Source organism: Anopheles bellator, chromosome 2 (genome assembly GCF_943735745.2).
Source record: "Anopheles bellator chromosome 2, idAnoBellAS_SP24_06.2, whole genome shotgun sequence".
Taxonomy (NCBI): Eukaryota; Metazoa; Arthropoda; class Insecta; order Diptera; family Culicidae; genus Anopheles; species Anopheles bellator.
The window spans coordinates 75,132,909-75,155,364 of NC_071286.1; the positions used below are offsets into that span (position 1 = coordinate 75,132,909).

A 22,456-nucleotide genomic window follows, 5' to 3' on the forward strand; every position below is an offset into this window, starting at 1 on the left:
TTTTGTTTGCCGCTCCGTTACACTTTTCTTAAAGTTGGCCCCGCGCGAGCAGAGCTTCCGGGCAAACTTCCGGGAAAGTGGAGCCAAAGTTTCGCCCCTTTTTCGGGTTTAAAGTTTCGCCCGCCTGAAAGGCCAACCATGTTCAGTTCTTCTTCAGGGCAAAACTTCAGGACCCGAGTACACTTTTCTGCTCCAATTGAGGCTCAATCATGTTTGAGTGTACATTTTTCGAACACTCACCGGTGGGACCGGTGGGAGATGTAATACTTGAGCCGGTGCTACGCTTGACATCTGGAATGGAGGCCACAAACGAACCGGAGTCTCCCCCCGAAAAGAAACGAAGGACAACATCCAGAAGCGCGCGAAATGGCCCGAAATGGCCATTTGGCGAATGCAAACACTCAGCACACTTCCCAGCTCGTCCTTCGATCGCCGGCTCAACCACTTGACGGACTGCCACTTGGCTGTACTAACACAATTACTCTGCCCCGTCGCATGCCCAGGACATGCGTTACGGCGCAGTGCAGTGAGCAATCCCGGGACTTGAAACTTGTCGCACAGTCGCATCCGGTCCCCCGGGCAGGCAGTCAGTCAGCGCCACTCTCCAGCCGGCGACTGGAGTGGCCTGTCAGCTGATGGCGGCGACAGGCGACGAGTGCAAATGTTATTTTACAATTATTTCTCAAGTGACCCGCCAAAATGGCGTTTCCGTGGCGTGTTCCCGCCACTCTCTCTCTCTCTCTCGAGATAATGGGATAATAAAAAGGACGCACCGCACCGACCGGGAGTCTGTGGCGTTAGCGAAAGTCAAAAAAAGTGCTCCCGGAAACCACTCGAAAAGCAGTAGTAGCCTCCTTCGATGGAGTGTTCGCGTGACGTAGCCGCTCGTAGCAAGCCACGAACGAACGAGTTCCTCGCCACAACACGCTCTCGAGGCTCCTCGCCGAGGTCCGCTCAAGGTCCAAGCCCAACTGCCGTGCCGTGTATCCCACTGTCGATAACGACCATGCAACGCCAGCGATGACAATTCGACAATATTTACCAACTGTTTTGGACGTTTAGTTCCGGCAGGGCCGGCCTCGGACTCGGACTGACAAATGTCAACCGCTGCATGCTTGGACCCAACGTCACGCCTAAATCATTCACCATTCAGCGTGCTGCAGAGTCTGGACATTAACTGAGGGACATGTGGGGCCATTAATCTCCCCGCCATCAGCAGACCCCGTCGCCATTTTGCTTTAATCTAATCGGGAAGTGGACATTAAAGACAGTGCCGTGGAAGTGTCCCTGGTTCTCAATGGCGTGAGGTCGGCCATAAAAATATTACGCCACTGCGTCCACAGAGAGCAATCCCCGTCACGATGGACACCAATCGTTCCACCATCTCCCTCGGTGGTTCCGGGTGCGGATGTAATCAAAATCTCGTTAACCGTTCACCGACTGTGTCCGGTGTCGTCCTTCGTAGAGTTGTTCGTGACAACAACATAAGCAGACTCGCTCCTGAAGAAATTGAAGTGCCCAAGATTGGCGGCACAAGATTGCGACGAATCCTGACTTCTCCAGCGACAGCAACGCGATGAAAGTTGCGCACAAAAAAGAAAGCGACCTTCTTAATGGCGGCTTGAAGTACAAGTCGTTGCGACTCTAATCGTGATTTCGCTGGCGATAAATTCCGAACAGATTTTCGCTTCAATAGACTGTGAGCCCAAGGAATGGGGGTTGGACGCAGGAGTCGATTTTAATCGCTCGACGTTAGATTTAGTTGGACCGAATGGTGCGTCAGGACCTCAATCATCAAGTCCGATCGATCGACCAATCCTGTGAACTCCGTGAATGTCTCACCGAACATAACCGGGCTGGAACTCACCTGGCTCCTGCAACAACCGAACAAAACGCACGAATCAACACAACCAATTACACTTCACTCTACAAATCATTTATTTCCGCTAAACCGGGTTCCGAACACATATATTATCCACTTAGTGTCTACTGCTATAGTTATGTGTGTATGTGTGTGTGTCTACTACTGTATACGATCGATAGGGCACATAGTCCAGTACCGGACGTCCGTCGGCCGGGGCCGGACCGAGAAGGACGACCGTTTAAATCAATGCTACTGCTACTGCTACTGCCTTCAGCTGATGCCGACCCGTGCGCTGATTCTATAGCAGAAAGTGGTTCTACAACTTTGGGTCGCACGTGGAATGGCCACGAGGGTAACGTTCACGTTCCAAATATATCACAATATCAAACAGGTCCATTGTGCCGACCTCGTACCTTCGCTACGCGACCACGTGTCGCTACATCGTTATTTTGGTATTGACGGGCTTCCCGTGAGGAACAGACGCAGCTTCCGGCGCCTCGGGGTAGATTACGCCCCGCCGGCTCCGTAGGGAACTTCTTCCGTTGGGCTTTTTTGGCTCTTCAGTCGCTTCCGTGCCTCCAGGACCTCGCGCGAGGGCAGCGCCAGGCAATGAGAGCGCACTATTTACACGCACTATTTGTGGTACAGTATTTACAAACTCGTCCGCCTGCCCGAGTCGCCTGCCACCGGGGGCTGCGGTGAACCGCCTGTCACCGGCAGAGCTGTCGCGAGTCCTGGTCAATAGTTCGTCCCCGGCGAAACGGTGGCCGTCTCCCGGCGACGCCGTCTCCTGCAGCCACCGTCGGAGGCGGCTTCGACGGCAACCGGTGGCGGCAACTACGAGCAGATGTCGAGGTCGGAAAACAGCTTGGAAAACTCGTTCAGCGTGCTGTACGTGTCGTAGTCGTCCGTGTGCTTGCACTTCGTCGGGATGTTCTGGGGCCGTGGCAGTGACAGCGGAACCGGAAGCATCTCCGGCATCACCGAGTGGTGCGTTATCAGGGCGCGCAGCGAGGAAAACTCCTTCATGAAACCCTGGAAACGGAAAAGCGTGACGTTAGCGGATGGAAAATTGGCCACTGGAACCGACGGCTGTGGCTCCACGGTACCACAGTATTTATCACTTTCTTCATTGTTTGTTAAATATTTTCTGATGAAACTGGTGCCACTTTTGACACGTCGAAAGTGTCATTAACGATCGCCACTCTTTAAATGTCAAGCAGCGGCTCCATTGTAGCTGGAAAATTACGCTTTTTTGACGCAGCAAAGCAAAGGGCAACCACCATCATTAAAGTCGCTAGTGCTTGGCCAAACAAGCATCAAAAAGCGTTCAAAGTAAATCAACCGGAAGCTCCAGCCTTTTTTTTTGCTTGCCAGCTCAATAACCACAAAATGGCACATTCAGCGAACCCGTGGGCTTTGATTGCGTTCCGATGGGATAGAAGAATCCGAGCGCTCCGGGTGTGCCCGGCATTTGCATAGAGATTTATGGAAATAGAGCATACCGATTGAAAAATGGTTCCCGTCCATGGCAACCACCGTAGAAAAAAAGGCTTTGAATATCGTATTTCGCGTTGCACAAACATATTTGCACTTCGCCCGGAAGCTGGCTGGCCTCATCAAAAAGTGTTATGATTAGAGCTGGTGAGCGGTTGTTTCCCGGAATCGGTCCCACAGGTGGGACACATTGGTTACAAATTGAATAAAATTGTTTGCCCACTTCCCGTTCACAGCTCTCTCAGGCCCGGGCCTGATGGGGCTTTAATAAGGATAACCCTGCCAGACTGCATACGATGCATATGATTGTTCCTAATTGGGGTGCCTCGCTCCAATAGGGATAGTCGGGGGTCGTTTGGAGCGCAATGTTTGCTAAATTCCCTCAGGATGGTCCCAGATTTGTGGTCCCCGGGCACCCAGGTGTAACCGGAGAAGGACCAAACAAGGTCGCCCTCCGGTTACGACCGGAAGCCTGAGTCGGTTTCCTGAGGTTTTTTTGGGTGGAGTTTTTGGCCATAAATTACCTTAATTTTATATCCACGCTCGGTTTTCATAATTAAATAGTGCACCACCTTTGGGCCCGGTCCGGGCGGCACCCGGAGCGAGAGGGCGAAGCAGCCGTGCTTGGTGGTGCTGCGGCGCACCAGGAACGCACCGGGGCTCTGCTGCGTCAGGACCTCGAGCGAAACCTCGCGCGGCAAGCCGGCCTGGAACCAGGCGGCCCGATCCAGCTCCTCCTCACGATCGTCGGATCCGGCGCCGGTCGGATCGCCCAGCCGAGCGGCCACACTGCTCAGGCTGTCGGCGTGCTTCGGTGGCTGCGGGAAGGCCGGGAAGCGCTTCGGGCTCGAGCTGGCACTGTTTGTCTGGCGGATCAGGTTGCGCTTGAACTCGTACTCGACGCCGACCTCGGCCGACGCCGCCGGGAGTGCGCGCTGCGACCCGGCGAACGACTGTTTGCACGAGTCGCCGAACTTGCTCGACACGATCTGGTCCAGGCTGGCCAGGATGCTGGTCCGCTCGGTCCGCTGCTCCTCGGACAGGATGTCGTTCAGTCGCCGCTGCGGCGACGTGGGCGATGATTTATGGCACATCAGTGGTAAGCTGTCCTCCGTGCTGCGCAGAAACCCGAGCGCGAACCGTTTTATCTGCGAATGAGACGAGGTGAGGCCGTGAATGAGATGGATTTCCATATGCGGTGTCCAGGTGGTCTCTGCCAATTCGTCATTCTCGTTATTCACGAGACACCGCGGCAAGGACTCGAATGGCGCACGCACGGACGTCCCTCCCCGAGAGGTTGGGGTTGTTACGACCCGGCGCTGGTCACATGTGTTCCCAGTTGCGATGATTGACACTATCAATGGCAAACCATTTGTCTCCGGCGCGGTGTAACTAATGGTTGTACTTAGAAAATATGGTTCCCGAGCCGGCGGTTGCGATACTTCGAGTTTCCTGAGGCCCTAATTTATTTTGAAATTCACATGTAAAACATGCCGGTTTGACCGTCGATGACCTTGAGCTAGTTTCCCGTCAGAGCTCTATAGAGTGACTTCGAAGGGGCTTAGTTATCCTGTCGCAACATATTAGGTCGATCGATCTCTATATTTTCAAGGACATCCAGAATCTTCCAATAAATTGGAACCAATTCTTCTCCTGAACTAAAAGGAATTTATCATCGTCTGATTGACGCCCTTACGTTGCCTGATTGACAACTTATAGCACTAAGTAATACTAATTTACTAATCAACTAATCACAACTGGCAAAGCGAACGCCGAAAACCAGTGTACTAAGATATGTGAAATGTACTACAAAAAGATTACGACACTGTTTAAGGGACGTACTGGAGTCAATAAGAGACGAAAAATCATTATACGTAAAACAAAGAGACAAAGGGAGACGGCTGAGCAGTAATTCTGAGTTCCACGTCAGGCCGTCGTACCAAACCAAAAAAGGAGGAGCAGGAGCCAAAAAGTAATATTGAGCAAGGAGTTTCGGCGATTCAACACGGGAAGTCATGAACTTGAATGTGAAAATGACTTGAGCCGACCGTGTATCATGCTCAAGTTAATTGATCGTACTGGAGATTTTCACGACATAAGAAGTCTTCTAATTTTCAAGTAATATGATATTAAAACAGCGTTTGTTATTTTTTATAATTTAAATTATTCTAGTAATCGATTATAACTACATTGCCTCTGACTCTGAGTGAATCTGGAGCACAAAGAATTGATTGATAAATTTAGATACTAAGAAGTTACGTTAATGTTTTTTTTTTCAAAATATCTTGTTCAATGTGATGTAAACTTGTTGGAAATTGAAGAAAAAAATCAGTATTTGAACAAAAGTTAGGCTGGTAACATATGGTTCAATTTCCGTATGTTGCTTCAAAAATGAATAAAGACTTGTTTGGATAACCTATTCATCGAAGCTTACCGATTGATGCCTTTTGCATATCGTTTGCATAGTAATCGCAACCAAACAACTACTAACGACGTACAGCAAAACCTCATAAAAGAGAGTGTAACGCTTAAAACCGTTGCCTTTTTCCATCGTGCGCCATTTCTCAATGCAAATTGGGGAGCCTGATTTTAAATCAACCAAACCACTAAGCTCGGGGTTTCGCATAACAATTCTGGCCCACCGGCAACAGATAACTCCGGACCGGCATCCTGCATCCTCCGGCAGGTCCTATCGATCGACCGGACTCGGACCCCTCCCTGTGCCCCATCGTCGGGGGGGGGGCAATCGAAATCACTTACCAGCGTCGGTTTCTCCATGAACTTGATGCAATTACTCATCTCGTTCGTCGGCGACCCGCTGCTGTCCTCGTCGGACGAGGTGAGCAGCAGCGGATCGCGGGTGTAATTTACATTTTCGTCGCATTTGTTAAAGCCCCGATGATGCTCCAGCAGATCGTAGCTGCACTTCCGCACCGCTTGCTTCCGCTTCTCGGCCGCCTGGCTTTCGGTGAAGTATTCCTGCACTTCCTGCATCCTGGTGGCTGCCGATGCCCGCGGCTACTGCTACTGCCGGAGAACTCGGTCTCGGTGCGCGTCTGGTCGATTGTTTCGTTCGGTGTTCGCTTCCTTCCGTCACTGGATTCACAGTCGGGATTCTCGACTTTAGCAAGGGTCGCGCGGGTCGCGGGTCCTAGCTGGACGCACGCTGAAAGCCAAACTAACCTTCTCGGGCAGCGCTCGGTCCGTTAAACGGATCCACCTTTTCAGTGTTGCTCGGTCGCTTTCCGCCGGTCTGTTAGTACAATAAGCCGGGGCCGTCAGGGTCGGACCAAGGTTTTCATCGAGTCCGCAACCACGACACAACCAGCGCTCGTCCGGGCCTTATTTTTATTGCAGGACATTTTATTCAAACTCGCCGCGGACGCGTTTCGCGGACGGCCGCCGTTTGTCGCCGCCGTTCGTACCTCGTGCGGCCATCTTCGTGGTTTTGTTTTCTTTTTTTCTACTATGAACTGTTTGTCGTGCAGTCCCCGGATTCGACCCCGAGCCTCTGGTTAGGTCCGTGATTACTTTTTAGCCCAGGTCCAGTTACCTAGCACTGACCACTGACGGTTGGCCGGTGGAAATCGGTTTCCCCCCGCTCTGGCCAACCACTCACACGGCCGCAAAGACCGGGAATCCTGATCCCCTTTTTTTTTCACCGGTTAAGCACTGAAACCTGCCGCGCGGTACCAGAGGATACACTCTTTTTATCTCCTATTAATTTATTGCTCTCTATCATGCGAACCGGCGGCAACAAAACCACCGGAGGTCGCCTGCGCGCTGCACCCAGTGTGGCCCCACCGAACGGGTCCTTCTTTTGTCCGTAATTTATTCGTTCCGTGTGGACCGTGCGTCGGTTGCTCGGCTTTTTTACGCGACTCGCCACAAAAGCCGGTCCGAAATGCCGGCCCAACGCTTAAAGCCGCGCCCTGGTCGATGGTTTTTTCGATGGATTTGTGTCGCTGCTGCAGCGCTGCTCATATTTTTAAGCGCGATTTGTTGCTGTGCGCCGTCGCCGGGCCGCCGGGTACGCGGGATATGTGTAATCCTTGGCTCGGCCACTCGGGAGATAAATATTGCCCTATCGTGCCCGCGTTACTAGGCGCTATTTTTCTCCATTTTCCGTTCAGTCATCTGGAAAACAACGAGAAAGAGAAAGAGAGAGAGAGTGAGCGTTGTATTTAAAAACGGACGGAATAGGATCGTGGTCAGCGATTGATTCAATTTAACCAACGCAAAGCATTCTGGGGTTGCGATTAAAGTTGGAGCAAGCCCTCGGTCGGTTGAATGTGAGGCACTCCAGCTAATCTCAGCGGTCGACGAGGGCCTGCGGCATGTTCCACGTTCGCGACACGCGTTCTCACCTCGCCGTGTCATAATAATTAAAAAGGAAACAGCGCACAAGAAGCCGAAACGAAACGAAACGAATAAATTGATTCTATTTACAACGATGTGCCGGAGGTAATTAGCATACTTTGCGCCAGAGCTCGCACCGAAAAACACGCGAACCTGCAGGGAAAATCTCAGGGAACGAAGGATAAGGAACCGCAGAACTAACGGCGCAGAGGTTGGCAAAAAAAAAACAACGTTCACTGTCAGTATGGGGAGCCGCGAAACGGGCCAAGAACAGACAAAACCGACGCTAATTTCGTTCGTACGTTCGCAAGGACCCAGGAACACCGGTTTATGCAGGCGACCTCAGCAAAAGAGAAGCAGGGCTTAATACCGCCGCCGCCACCAAATGGGGCCCGCTCGGTTTCCGGTCGGGCCTCGTGAAAGGATTTCGCTAAACGGGCGTCCCCTTTTCTGGGTGCTTGTGGCTTTCATTTTTGCTTGCCAATCGAGCACAGGTGCTTCAAAACAGTCGCACCACAGTCGGAGTGGCGGCCAGGACTCCGGTGCCGGCTGGCACGGTCTGCAAATCCGGCACCGTCCGCGATGCACTTCGCGAGACCCGAGTATCGCGAGCCATAATACGAGCGGATTAATCTCATTTCTCGCTTCCATTGCCGGTGCCGCGGAAGGATAGCACTATCAAACAAGCACACAGCGTTACCACAAGGAAAAAAGGGAAAACCTACCCGTCCCGGAGAGATAGGGAGAGACTTATGTACGTTTAGCTTCCTTTAATTTACCGAACCTCCGGCCGATGGTGGCTTAAGTATCTCATCAGGTTCTCCCTTGGTTTTTGCCCCACTCAGAAGTCGAAGGAAATTCCCTTACCATTCAGTGCATTCGGTACCGTCTTCAAGATTCAAGATCCCCATCCGTTCGGTTGCGTTTTCCATTCGTACGATATCCTTGGCCGCCCTCGGGGCTCCCCTTTTCCCAGTCCGACACCGAAACCCATTCAGGCATAACGGCGCAGACACTCCCCGGGCGCGACAGAGAGAAGTAGGAAAGCAACTTCAAACTAGCGGACCGCTGGTATGGGGGCCGGAACCGGAAGAGTGCGCGGAAAACCAACCCCGTAATGAAACGAACGGCGAAAACTGCGATCCGTAGGCGGCGTGCAGAAAAGTGCAGTGCGAGTGGATCTTGCAAGGTGGAAAGCTGATAGCCGGAAAAAAGAGGCAACCCAGACGGCACAGGATTCCTCAATCGCAGAGATTAAACCGGTCGGGGCGCAGCGGAGGATGTAAAATTAATCAAGCAAAATTGACGGAAGAAAGGCTGCAAAAAGCGCGGCTGCAACTAAAAACGCTGGAAGGAAAATCGACAACGCCCGTGGCGGCTGCATCAGACCAGACCCCGGAGGGTTCGTATCCGGACGGGGATCTTATCTTTTCGAGCGCGCCACAAAAGTGGGAGTTTGAGTTAATTACAAGATTTACAAGAACTTCAAACACACAGAGCTTAAGGGTTTGTCGAGATGCGACTCGTGAAAGGGGGCGCACAAAAAAGAAGCTCCGGCGCTCCGGATTCCGGTTGGCGGTGAGAAGATTTCGTATTAGTGGCTGCCCGGGAGAACACCGGGAAAACACCTTTCGGTCCGGGCACGGTAAAAAGATGGCAAGCGCTGCTCGAGCGCACTCGAGCGATGCGCCACGATGGCGAGGGTTTTTCGAGAGATCAATTTAATTATGAACTCCGAACGGCGCACCGAGTCAGCGGTCGTTCAGCGCAGGGAAAAGGAGCATCGGCCCCGAAGAAGGTGCTGCTTTTTCAAGCGATAAAAGCTACTTCAATCTCCGGTAAACTGTGTCCCGCCCGGTGTCCACAGAAATGAGTTGCCCGTGGAACGGCGACAACGAGTCCGCAACGAGTTTCCGGTCCAAGGGCCCTTCCGGTCATCAAAGTGCGCCACGTGGATCACTCCACTTACCCTACACAGCCACACTCTTATGGCCCATGGGTTGGCTGGTTTTATTGGAAAGTTAATTAAACCGCACACACGGTGACAGTCAATTTGGGAAATTAATTATTATTAGCTTTAACCGACGAAAAGTGGAGCCACTCCGGGGGCACTCGGGTGGATCGGTCATGCTCGTGGCGGCGGGGGTTAGTTTAACATCAAACGCCCAACCGGCGATGGGCGCTGGTGAGAGGCGCACGTGCCTTCGGGACGTGTTTGCTGTTTGTCAGTTCCCCATCGTGGGTGAGATTCTAATCACTATGATTGGCGAATCGCTAATTCAATCCGAACTTGGCTGTCTTTCAATGAGAAACACTGTGAAGTGATTACACATTTAACGTTAATTACTAAACGGTTTTAAACTCGAACTATGTCCGTCACTATCGGGGGTAGTCCTCCCAGAAGAAGTGGAAATTCGGGCTAATCTTGGAAATGCTAGGAAAGCTACACGGTCGAGCCCCGTTGATGATAACCGTATCTGAACCAAGATGATCAAATAGACCATTTGGGAGAAGTAACAGCATTACGAGAGTTGACTTGAACGAAAGTTGCAAACCAGAACTTGTATCAACCGAAGAAACTGATCCTCCAGCAGAATACGCAAGGATAGAAGAGCTGTCTTATATGAAACTTACCTGTTCGATTCAAAAACGATTCGTTGTACCAATGCACAGCCAAAATTAGTTCCGCAGCACCGTTCTGTTCTCGAATGCTGACCCAAAGGCACACATTGTTTTGAGAATTTTCTGTCCCACAATTGAACCTTAAAAGTGAGTCCACAACTTCACCGGATGACTTGGAAGCTGCGTTTGGAGCGCTCTTTAGTGAGTTGCAATAGCGAATTAACGTACTACGGTTTAGCCGACCGATCGCAGATCTATCTCGTTTCACAACACCTGTCTGTTTGTTCGATACAATTAAACGTTTCGGGTTTGGTTGCCCCTAAATCGTTACGCCAACTGCACGCACTAATGGAATGATTTACCGAGCGGGCAGAGAGTTAGCCCACACGTCATTAATGCAAAACCCTCTGAAAGCAATTTAATCCGGCTCCGATCCGGATCAGAATCGACACTAAATCCCCCTTTTTTTAATCTGCTCCATCGGCCGATGCGCCTTCGTCCTTTTTTTTTGTTCCCAATTAATGCTTCACCGGCACTGCATCATTTATGTGGCCCGTTTTATGTGGGGGAACTGCGTCCAGTGAATTTATTTTAGGCCATCAAACAATTCTCCCAACACACACGAAGCCCTGTTTAAAGTTAAAATGCAACCATCACCAGCCACTTGGAGGCAATTTGTTTCCATTACCGTGAGGTGAGGTGCTCGCCCTCGCCCTCGATTCGGATCGGAATGGCTTCCGGCTAAACGGTCGCCCAACTCCCGAAACATTAGCCAGACACAATAAATCGAATACCGGTTATCACACATTTAGCAAAAACGATAACATTAATGGTCAGCGTTGGTCGTTCTGGTCCCGGTCGAGGTCCCCCGCTGGTCGGTCCACCCTCCGGAACCCTGCTGAATTGACTGCCGAAGTGAATTTCCGATTTATCCTCTCACAGACACACACTCTGAATCCTGCGCTTCCAGCGAAAACTTCCTTCCAGAAGTATATGCCACGGATAACCGGCACTTAGGGAAAAAGGGACCAGTCTGAGCGAAGTGTGGCCAGCGTGAGGTATCAAGGGCTCAGCAGCAATCTCAAAGCCACCATCCCGCCCACGTGTTCGGGCGTCGGCAAAGGAAGACACCGTGGCGTCTGATAAGAATCTCCCCGAAGGGACGCAGGAAGCGTGTGGGTTACGTTCGCATGAGATCATCATTTCATGGCCGTACACCGTTTGTCCTGGGGAGGAACTGCGGCAAAGAAGCCAACAACAGCGGACAGTAAAGCGTGCAGCGGTCCGCTCTAAAGTGGTCCACTTCCTGCCGATGTTATTCTTCCGTTTTTCTCGCCACCACCCAAGGAAAGGGCTGGAAAAAAGAAAGGGATTCCCGACAAGGACATGCACATCTCATTTCCCCGCTCGCACGCACACACATGACCTCGGGGGCCATTCTCTCTTCGTATAGGAGCTGGGCGCCGAAAAAAAAATGAAGTCATCCTCGGGGTGCAAGTGGAAAGGAAAGTCGTAAAGCCCGGCCACGGTCGGCGATAACAAGGCACCGGGCCCGGTGAAGTGAAATCTTGCCCTCCGTAATGGCGCTCCGGGGCTCTGACGACAATGAAACGATGAAAACGCAGCAAACCCCGAGGATAACCCCAGAGAGCGGCCCAATGTCCGGTGGCCGATGGGAACGGGGATAAAAATAGGCGAACGCCTTGGACGCCGGTGCATGTGTGGTCACGGCATGTACGGCAACCAGGACGACGACGTGGGGACCTTTCGCCAGACACAGTTTGCTCGCCTCAACCGGAAGGCCCAGCAACCCAGACGGTATCCGCTCGTCGCTACCCAACCCAACCGGACACACGACCGCACGTACCACCACTTCCGTCAGGGCCCCGGCCCACCAGGGCCATTTGTTATCAGACAGGGCGGACAAAATTGAAAATATATGGCCCATTAGGACAAGTGTTCCCCCCCAACCCCATCCGGGGCTGGCATGTCCGCGGCCGCTTCGCCCTAGGCCCATCCGTCTTGTGCTTACGTCACCCGGCCCGACTCGCTTTCGGGGTTTTATTTTTTCTCGGACCAATTTTCACACCCCTGAGGAACGGAGCGAGCGAAGAAGATGAAACGGACGAACGGACTGCTCATTTTGGGCCCTTTTTTCGAGCTACGAAATCGAAACCGACGCCCGGTGGATAATTGAGTCATTTAATTATCCCAAGTATGCTGGCAGGACTTGGTTGTGACAGAGCCGGACATAAGTGACGTTACAAGTTTGGCGATGGTAATGTCCCCATCAGGTAAGCACCGTGCGCTGAAATCGATATTAATCTTGATTTAATAATGGACAGCACAAGCCGGAACTGGAACGCTTATCCAGGGTCCAAGGTGCTGCTGTCAAAAACGTTCCCGAAGCTGTTTACAATGCAGGATGGAACGCGAAAACAAAACCATAATTATGTGCCATTATCCCATCGCAAACTCGGCGCGGTAAAGAAATAATTCAGACTGAAGGGACTGTATTTATGCGCTCTCTCATCGACGGATGTCAGGTAAATTACACGTTTGGTCCACGCACGCGGCACGTGCCACATTAGAACTGCTAAGCGGTGCTATAAAAACGATGCTAACATCTTCGCATGGTTACCAAACATCCGCTCGAAAGGTTCGTTAAAGGATGGTGAGTTTAAGACCGCACGATGAAACGGCCGTGATGCCGCTTATCCTGCAGCTCCTGCGGCTGATCGGTGTGTGGGGCGATGGCCCGGTTCGCTACCGGTTCGTGGGCATCTTCAGTATCTACTTCTTCGGCATGATGGTGCCGAAACTGTTGTTTGGCTACCCGTCGCTCGAGGCCGCCGTCCGTGGCTGTGCCGAGCTGATCCTCGAGACGAACGTTTACTGGGGCACGCTGCTGTTCGTGATGCGGCACGATCACTTTGCGGCACTGATCGAAGAACTCCGAGCGGTCGTAAACATCGGTAAGTCCTGGTTTCCAGTCGTGTTCACCGACTGACCCCCACGGTCTCGACATTCCCAGTGTTCCGAGACTATCAACCGGCGGTCATCAGGAGCTACCTGACCGTACACAACCAGCGGATTCACAAGTACAACCTGGTGTACTGCGTCGGCATGATCACCGCCGTTACGTCCTACTGTATGCTACCAATCTGGGACAGCGTATCGGCGTATCTGTTCACCGATCCACACGGTAACGAATCCACGATCGAGTACCACCTTCTCATGGAGGAAGGATTCTATGGGCTTAACCATCGGACGTCCTTTACGGACTACTGGATCTATACCGGCTTCATGGTGCCCATAAACTGGGCCAATGCGTACACCGGGGCAGTGAAATGTCTGGCCATCTTCGACTCGATCAAGTACTGCGAAACGATCCAGCACGTGGTGGTGATGAAGCTGGACCATCTCCGTGCGTTGCCGGCTCTCGGAAGCGAACGGGTGGAAGCTTTGACCGAAGTTCTTGAGCTCCACCAGCGGGCGTTACGCTGTGCCGAGCTGCTGGAAATCGTCCTTCAACCCGTGATGCTGGCCCAGTTCGTCCTGTGTATTCTGATTTGGTGCACAATGATGCTGTACTTTGTCGTTTCCGTGAGTTCCCGTGCTGTCCGGTGCTCCTTGATTGTGCTCCCTTACTCCCTGTGTCCCTTTTCTCGTTCGCTAGGGTATCAATTCGAACCTTCTGAACATGATGATCCTCTTTCTGTACGTGACGATCGAAACGTTCGGCTACTGTTACCTCGGAACGAAGCTGTCAGAGAAGGTAAGACCATCTTCCGTTGGGATCGCGACAGGGGGTTTGATCTTCGCATTTTCCTACCAACAGAGTTTGGAGGTAGGCAATGCTCTCTACGCCACCGAGTGGTACACGTTCGATTGCAAGATGCAGCGGAACGTCAGGTTCATGATTATGCGATCGCAGAACGCGTCCAGGCTTACGGCGGCCAAGTTTGCCTTCGTCGATATGGAAGGCTTCGGAGCGGTACGACTTTCACGGTGGACAGTATTGGAGGGGACAGTTCACAGATTCCTCTCCCGTTGCAGATGGTCAACATGTCGTACTCCTGCTTCGTCGTGCTGAAGGACTTGTTATGAAATTGTTTCTCCAAAAACTGAGGCACGATTCGAAGTAGTTTCTCTCACCGCTACGTAACGCTGATGCTCCAACACCATTCACACCCCAATTCTTCGACAGTTGGCATTTCACAGTGTCCACCGCTCGCGTGACAGACGAAACGCAGTTCCAGACGACAGCCTCCGATTCCATCCCAGACATCACAACGCGGGGACCAACCCGGAGCCACCATCAATTTGCTAAATGGAGCAGCTAAAGTAGCGCATCAGCAAATCGATGTCTGTAGCATTCCCGCAGGACTGAGGCTAATACTTTGGCGCGATTAGCGTCTGGGAGTCGAATTTCTCGAGGGGATCTCGAACACAGGACCCGGGCGCAAGGATTCCCCCTCGTGGTTTACTCGCCGTTTAGGGCTATCAATCTGTAACTCTCCGCCCTTTAGCCACCGACGACTGGAGACACCCCTTTTCACATTTTAGCACCGAATCTTGTGAATCGAACGGATACAGTTTCGTGAAAAGTTCCTTGGCAGTCACCTCTGAAAAATGCACAATAAAAATATATTCTAACACACGCCAGTAAATTGCGAACCTTTGTAAAAGTATCGAACCCCCGGTGCGAACACCATCAGGACCAGGTCCCGTTGAGTGAGGTGAGCCTGCAGATTTGAAGCACCGAAACATAACCTATCAACTCTACAGTGCACGTGACGCCAAAAAAAATCAACATCCTCGTCGATGGCAACGTCAGGTGTGAGCAAAAAAATCGTTTAAATGAATTTTTCATTGTATTTGCGATAAGCACATGAAATTCAATACCGCAATCCCTTTTTCTACCACAGGACCACCAGTCGGTCGGGCGTTTAACCCCATGGGAGGGAACTAGCATTGCGCGCCAACCGAGTTCCGGTTCCCGGAACGTAGGGGGTTCTGATCCTGACGTTCGATAGACTTGTTTCGGAGTCGGAAAGTGATTACCGGTAAGGGTGTGAACTGGTAAAAACTGGCGGTTCACCTGACGGACTTGGTGAAAAAATTGTGGCGTATGTGGCAATGTTTATATGTTCAAGCACCTCCTAAGCGCGCTGGTTGCAAAAACCATGAATCAAGCACCTAGCAGCTCGAAAGCGGATTCATCGAACGTTTTTGCTTTGCCCAACGCGTTCGAGAGTGGCACTTTGGCTCTACATTTAATACGCCGCGCCTGGATCGGATCGGGCGTGATGCAATAAAAACTAACTCTCGAACTCGAGTGAGAGCTCGAATTGATCGCCGCTAAACGGTGCACACTATTCGAGCACGGATTTTGTGAATTTCGATTAAACATAAGAGCTTGGATGAAACCCAGTTGGTTACAGCACAAAATGTGGGTAACTTTCGATGGATGGACGAACAACCGGTGCACCCGAAACGCGAATCCGTCTCGCGCGTCTCAGCCACACGTCAAGCCAGCCACCAGCCAAGTGATTGATAGTGCACTGGTCAAAGTTTCCCCGCTTCACCGATCAATATTGGTGCGAATATAAACAAGCGACCGGACGATGGATCCTGACCGAAAGACGGTCAAACTCCTGGGTTCGGGAGGTCCATGCAATATTTTCCAAACACAACAAGCGCTCCGGGGCGTCGATCGAACGCGGGGTTCTCGGGACGTTCTTCTCGCCTGGAACTGGTCCGAAGCAAGACTTTCCAATATCCGGAGTGCGGATTTGTCTTGTTATGCTTCCTTCACCCGCCATCACCGACGGTGCCAGACAGTTAGGTAAGTATTTCATCAACATCCACTCGACGCGCAAACCGTTGACATCATAGTTTCTGCCCAGTCAGCATAATAATATATGAACCGGGCGGCCACGGGAACACAGAAAAACACTGCCTGTCGATGCTCGACTCCGCAGACCAACCATTCCTGCCCATTTTGGTTCGCCGCCCTCCTGTGGGAATTCTCCTCGCGCGCGCTCAATCCACCAAGAAAACCTCGTTTTTCCACCACAACGCTCCGATGGCACCGAGCTTTAAGTACGAAAACCACGGAACACGGAGGGAAAACAAAAGGAAAAAGGAAGGAAGGACGATGTAATCTCTAAAGTCCCAATATCGATCGACCGGGGGCCAAACGACCGACCGATGGGTTCAATCACAGGAAAAAGGACGGTCCGGTTTTTGCCGCCACCGCCTGAAACTGTTCCAGACAGTAAGTAAGCCGGACCCGGAAGAGGACGAAAAAAGGTTCCCGCAACTTCTTGGACACCGACGCCGGTCTCGCCAGCATCTCATAAACCACAATTCGATAGCTGATAGACGTTTGACATTAATTCATTTATCACCGAGCACAACAAACCGGGGGGTGGTTTGGACCGCTTCCGTCTTCAAGACGTTGCGAGGCGTGCCGGCGACGCCAGTTCCGTTTGCCCGGACGAACGGACGCCGGCGCCAGCTGGTAAACCACTTTGGCATCGTTTAACATTAACCATTCGTGGCGTAGTGTTGCATAGATTGATTTCCGATACCGGGACGGACGACGCCGGATGTCCCGGACCAGCCTCGAAGGGATGGAGAACCAACCCCCCAGCTCGGTTTTATTCCGTGGGTAATAAAATTGATTAAATTGGAATCATGCGGCCTAGGGGTGGCGTCCGCCAACCGGTCACTAGCCGCAGGCCGCTGATGACGACCATTGGAAGAACAATGTGTCCCTTTAGCCCGTGTGCGTGTTTCTGACCGAATCTCATAAAGACGACGGTTTTTACGGCCCACCACGGCAAACAGCTACGGTTCTAAGGAGCTGGCAGCCCCATGTTTTGGGGCCAGAAAATAGCAACGGCGATGAATCGATTTCCATTCACCACAAACATTTCGTTCCACCGAAAGACATAACCGATTTGTTGCACACCGGCCATTTCTCGTTCGATTTGTGCCGATGAAGCGAACCGAATTAGGAGTTTTGTTTCCATTTTCATAAACCAGCCAACGAAGGATTGGCTGGTGTTCGGTTTTACCACCACGCCACAATGTACTTACACAGGTTTTCTGTGGTCAAAATAGCAAAATAGAAAAAGGCCAACAAGTTCCAACTGGCCGGATTCATTCAATCCGTTTACGCCCCAATGGAGAAGCTCACTCTGGGCAACTTTTAGATCGGTCCCGAGAATCGCCCCAGGGGGGGACCAAAAATCCTTCGGAAATCCCCGAACCCGAACCGGACGGAGAAGAATGCACCGGGTTTGTCGGGAATCGAAACGTTCGTAACTTATTTGCGGTTACGCCCGCCGGCAGGGCAACACTTTCAGACTTCAGACACCTCTGCCCGACGATCCTCAGCTTACGGCCTCAGGTCCGAAAAGTGGTGATCATTTTTGTGGCAAGAGATTTGGCCCAGCTTTGGAGTTTCAGGTGAGGTATCCATTTTGTTTTCCAGGATTCCAATTCTCTTAAACTCCACCCGGCACCCGGTTGGGGTTTTGAGTGTCCCTTTTTGTCCGGTTTCGCTTCGAGTCGAAACACGCCCCAGTTTGGAGCTGCGGCTTGCATTGTTTACGATGCATCTTGTTGCACCTTTCGCCGTAATGGATTGGAGAGGATTGCAGCCGATGGACGGTGTAACCTGTACCAGCCAGCCCGCCCATAACCGGCCGCATTCAGAGCGCGTTCCGTACGTTTTAATATTTTCTTGCTGGCTCGACTTTTGGCCAACACGTTCCCGTCGGCGAAAGTAAATGAAAAATGGGCCGGAGCCCAAAGACTGGCCCCCCAAAAAAAGGGCATCCACACTTTTTGCGCCCTGTGCGGTGCGGTGTTTTTATTTTCAGAACCCAGGATGAGCTTTTCGGTGACGGCCAAGATTCGTTGTTGCAGAAATTTTACCACCATTGCCGGCATAAGCAGCAGGCAACAGCGACGACGTGCGCCAGAGAGCCCGGCTACAGCCCGAACGTAAAGTGCGCTTTTCATTCAGCGCAGCCACAACAGAGAAACATCGCGTCGGGTTTGGTTTTTGGTTCCCCGTTGTTGTTTTTTTCGGCTAGTGTGAGACCATTGTTCTAAATACAGCTTTCCCACACAGCCTCCGGACCACCTGGTTTCGCTGGGTTTCCGCGGCCGTGGGGGCTTTCCCCGAAAACGGACGTACTTTCGCGTACAGGAAAAGCAATTTCCTGGCCCCTTTGGTCTTTATTTGGTGCTTTATTTCGCTTTCGACTTCCGGGCCACGCAAGGCTGGTGACGGAAAACTATTGGCGGGCCCGCAGTAGTAGTGGGCCCGGGGTCCCGCGGAATGATAGTAAAAGTCGCCCGCAGCGGCCGGCGAGGATTATTCGAAATGAAAAACGATCCTTTCCCGAACAAAACAACCGGCGAAACTCACGATCACACCAGGAACGCATGCTTCCCTTCAGAGGGCATAGCGCCCGCTTTATTGAGATTCTAGAGCCTTCAGCCAACGACATCGCTTTGGCCCACAGCCCGCAAGACACCACGCTTTCGATCCTGCGAGAAGTGCAACGATATTCATTACTTCAACCCGCGGCTAGCGCTCCGGTGTTTGTGTGCCAAAATGGAAACAAACTGTGCAACTTTAAAAGCACAATAGACTGCTGGGAGCTGGGTGGCCAAAGCAAACGGTGACAATGGCGGGAAAAAAACAAAATGGCCCCCCCGCAAACAGAAAATCGTGAAGTGAGGAAAATGCAATCTCGTGCCATCACCCCCGGAGTAGGAGTATGCACGGTCGGGAGGCCGTCCTTCCTGTCGTGCTTTTATGATGCATTTTTGCTTTCCTTGCGCGACCAGATCGCGCCCATTTCCACGTCCATTGTGTGGCGTTTTTGCGTTCGAAACTTTTTCATTACCTCGCCGACGTGGCGAGTGGCGGATTTGAACTATTTTGCTTCAACTGTGTACAAGGCACCGGGCTACATTCCTCTTCTTGTATGTGTTGGGCCATTTGATGCCATCGCCAGCATTTGCATTGAAATAGTTTAATTTATCGCAAACGCTTATGTGTGCTGTGTAGAGCTGGAACACAATTGATGTGAAAGAGCAACAGAGACAGAGAGCGAGAGAAAAAAAACAATGGAAGCTATTTGTATTTTGCACGGGCGCACACCACCCAGTAGATGACGGAATATGGGAAAAGTTTGTGGTAGGGAACTTTGCTCCTCTTTTCCGGTGGCCCAAAACTTTCAAAGACTTTCGGCTGCCAGGAGGCGTGCATCGGAGAGAATGAGACAGTGTTGAAAAGTTTTGCGGAAAATCAAACGTATTATTGAGAGATATTCCGACCCCCGCCCTGCTGGTCACTTCGAAACGACTCCACATGCAACAAAAAAAAAACAAGAGGCCAACCACCACCAGCAACCGGTTGGAGGTGAAGGCGAAACCCCAGGAAAGAACTAGAACTTTGTCTTCTGCTCGATTTAGTGGCCACTTCTTGCGCGAGTTTAGCGAAGCAAACAAACTTATGCGGGCAAAGTTTTTGTGGAGGGCTCGTGGAAAGCGCTTGAGAAGATCGGCAACCGTGCGGAGGACCGTGCAGTAATTCCGGTGGTGGAAGCAAATGAACCGTACCGAAGAGCTGGCAGTTGGTCTCGTAGTAAGGATTGTTGATGAGACGCTTTTTCTCATCGTGAAGATTTGCATGCGAGGCCGGTGCTTCTGGGTGGAGTCGCAGAAACCGAATGATGGTGCTTGAAACAGACAAAGTTTCAACAATCGTTATCCGACCGATCCGATCAGAGGCTTTTGGATTGAATTGTACGAAACGTACTTGCCTCTCGAGATATTCCCTGATCCTATTCCCGTACCTCATTTCCGTGTCTGGTCGGGACGACACTTTTAACAGTCTAATTATGTTCCAGTAATCCACACCGAAAAGTTGCAATCCCCTTTTGGTAGCATCATTCTTTTCCCGTACGCCCCGAACGCATAATGATGTTCGCAACTTTTTCTCATAATTCCCGGAGCCCGTAGCCCGGGAAACTTTCACCCGAAAATCACGGAGCATGTATTATGTGGGGTGCACTCCCCGGTGCACGTCATCAAAGTTGCGGATCCGCTCGCGTGCATCGTCATTATGCCCGTGGCACGTGAGCTGCGTAGAGCGCCCGACGGCGACGACGGCGAAAAAGGATATCCGGATGCTCCGGGATGCACGCTCGAGTGGAAAAGTTTCCAAACCGGAGCAGCGCAAAAAAAAACAAACCCCAAACCGTGAACACGATATCGCCCATCATGCGCACACTAACCGAACGGCGTGACGGCGTTCCGTCGAACGACCGGGCGGGTAGAATTAACGAGCGGAACGCGAATAGTTGACTCCGAAATTTGTTGCCAAACCTTCGACAATGACGGGGATTAAATTTCCTCAAACTTTTAAAGTAATTAGAAAAGGCCCGGCGCTACCGTGCTCGGGATCGGATTTCCTGCCCGGCGAGTGATAGGATAATTTGAACCTCGCTGCCACACAGGGTTCGAGCCATCCCATCATCATCATCAACATCATCGGTATCGTCACTCGTCAATGCCCTGTTGCTGATGGTTCACTCTGTTTAAAGTTGTTCGTTTGTCTCGCCTTCAAGCGCGGACCGTCGGAGCAAAGATTCCGGCCGACGGGAACGAGTTTTTCCGGGCGTGACAGAGCGTAACATCGTAGGGCCCCGCACCGGCGGGTGGTAATCAGATTTCAGTCGTGCCTCTCCGGACGGCACTCGAAGTGAAAGCGGCAAAATGTCTACCATAAAGCCGACGGAAAGCCGCCCAATAAAGTGCTTAAAAATGGGAGCGAAAGCGAAACTACGCACGCATCCTTCCGGAGCTCGCAGCTTCCGGCTAAGAGTACGGGTTCGCGTAAGTAAATCAAACCCAAACCATCAGGCATCGGGAACCGAATTTTCCGACAGACCGACAGTGTTGCGGTCATTAGAGGTTATGTTTAATATTCAGCAGCGATTCCGTGCGATTAACTGGCCCCAAAAGTTTATCCTTTTGATCGGTCTTTCAGTTCCGGGGTTTTGGGTGGATTGTTGACATCAAGGATAACGTTTTCATTGTGCCGAAACTCGTGGAGCCGGTTAGAAGGCATTCGGTGGCAGACAAGAACATCGACCGACCCAATCGACTGAGGAGCTAATGTTATGAAAATACTTACCATCAATAGGAATTCGATGGCAGTTGGCGAAAGTAAGCGGATCAGGCAATTCTGCTTAGAACCCGCATAAGCACGGAATTTAGATAATTTAGCGCAAAGACCAAAAGAAGTGTCCTTTTTCTACCTAAACTATCTGGCGAAAACATTTAGCTTAGTAATGTACTGCTATTGGACGCTTATCGTTAATTATTGCTTGAGTCGTTTCTTCGTAATTGAATGTCACTTGAATGTAAGTAAAATAGCCACTCCCGAAGCGTGGCTTGGCTTATCCAAATTAACGAAGAGTGTTCGGTGCTTTGATAGAACATTTCCTCTTCCGAACAACCCCTCATTCAGGAGCGTCGTCGGAGACCATTTTTTACACTTCCGATGTCGGCCTTTTATTATAAGCCCATAAAAGCGACCACTCTACCAAAAAAAAAATGTAAGGAACAGCGAAACCGGAAAAATATATTATCTCCTCCAAACGATCGCCGTTCCGCTGCCCGACGGATGATTTCAATTTTCCGTAATCCTAACATAATTAATATCAATTTCATTACGAATGGCGCTGCCAAAGGTAGCGGGCAACGGCGGACAACAGAAAAAAAATGAAGGAGCAAAATGGCGCCGAGCAAAACATTTCCCCTCCCGAAAATCATTACCCCGGGACGGTGCCGAAGCGGAACTGAACGCTGTAAGCCGTGCGGAACGTGGCAGGCTCACCGACACACAAAAAAATCCGGCCACTAATGGTGGGCCACTTTTCCCGGAAACCGCTCGCTCGCTCGTCTGACGTCCGCCGGGCTCGATTTTTCGGCGCCAATTTCCGGCCCTCATTTCCCTCCAAAGGATGTAGGCCGCGATGGGGCAGCGTCCTTCGCCTCCCCTTCGTGCCACCC

General features: G+C 51.5%; 2 protein-coding genes across 2 annotated transcripts; one reads left to right on the forward strand and one right to left on the reverse strand.

Moving 5' to 3' along the window:
• Positions 1-2,701: 2,701 nt before the first annotated feature.
• On the reverse strand, positions 2,702-6,355 carry LOC131208051 (EGFR adapter protein-like). The gene is made up of 3 exons (XM_058200694.1): positions 6,122-6,355; positions 3,886-4,509; positions 2,702-2,899 (listed from the first exon to the last, which is right to left on the reverse strand). Exons 1-3 carry the CDS (start codon positions 6,353-6,355, stop codon positions 2,702-2,704), a joined length of 1,056 nt encoding a protein of 351 aa, XP_058056677.1.
• A 6,658-nt stretch (positions 6,356-13,013) lies between these two features.
• Positions 13,014-14,452, forward strand: LOC131208052 (odorant receptor 49b-like). The gene is made up of 5 exons (XM_058200695.1): positions 13,014-13,317; positions 13,377-13,948; positions 14,022-14,120; positions 14,184-14,339; positions 14,402-14,452. The coding sequence occupies exons 1-5, from the start codon at positions 13,014-13,016 to the stop codon at positions 14,450-14,452; spliced, it is 1,182 nt and encodes a 393-aa protein (XP_058056678.1).
• Positions 14,453-22,456: the final 8,004 nt, after the last annotated feature.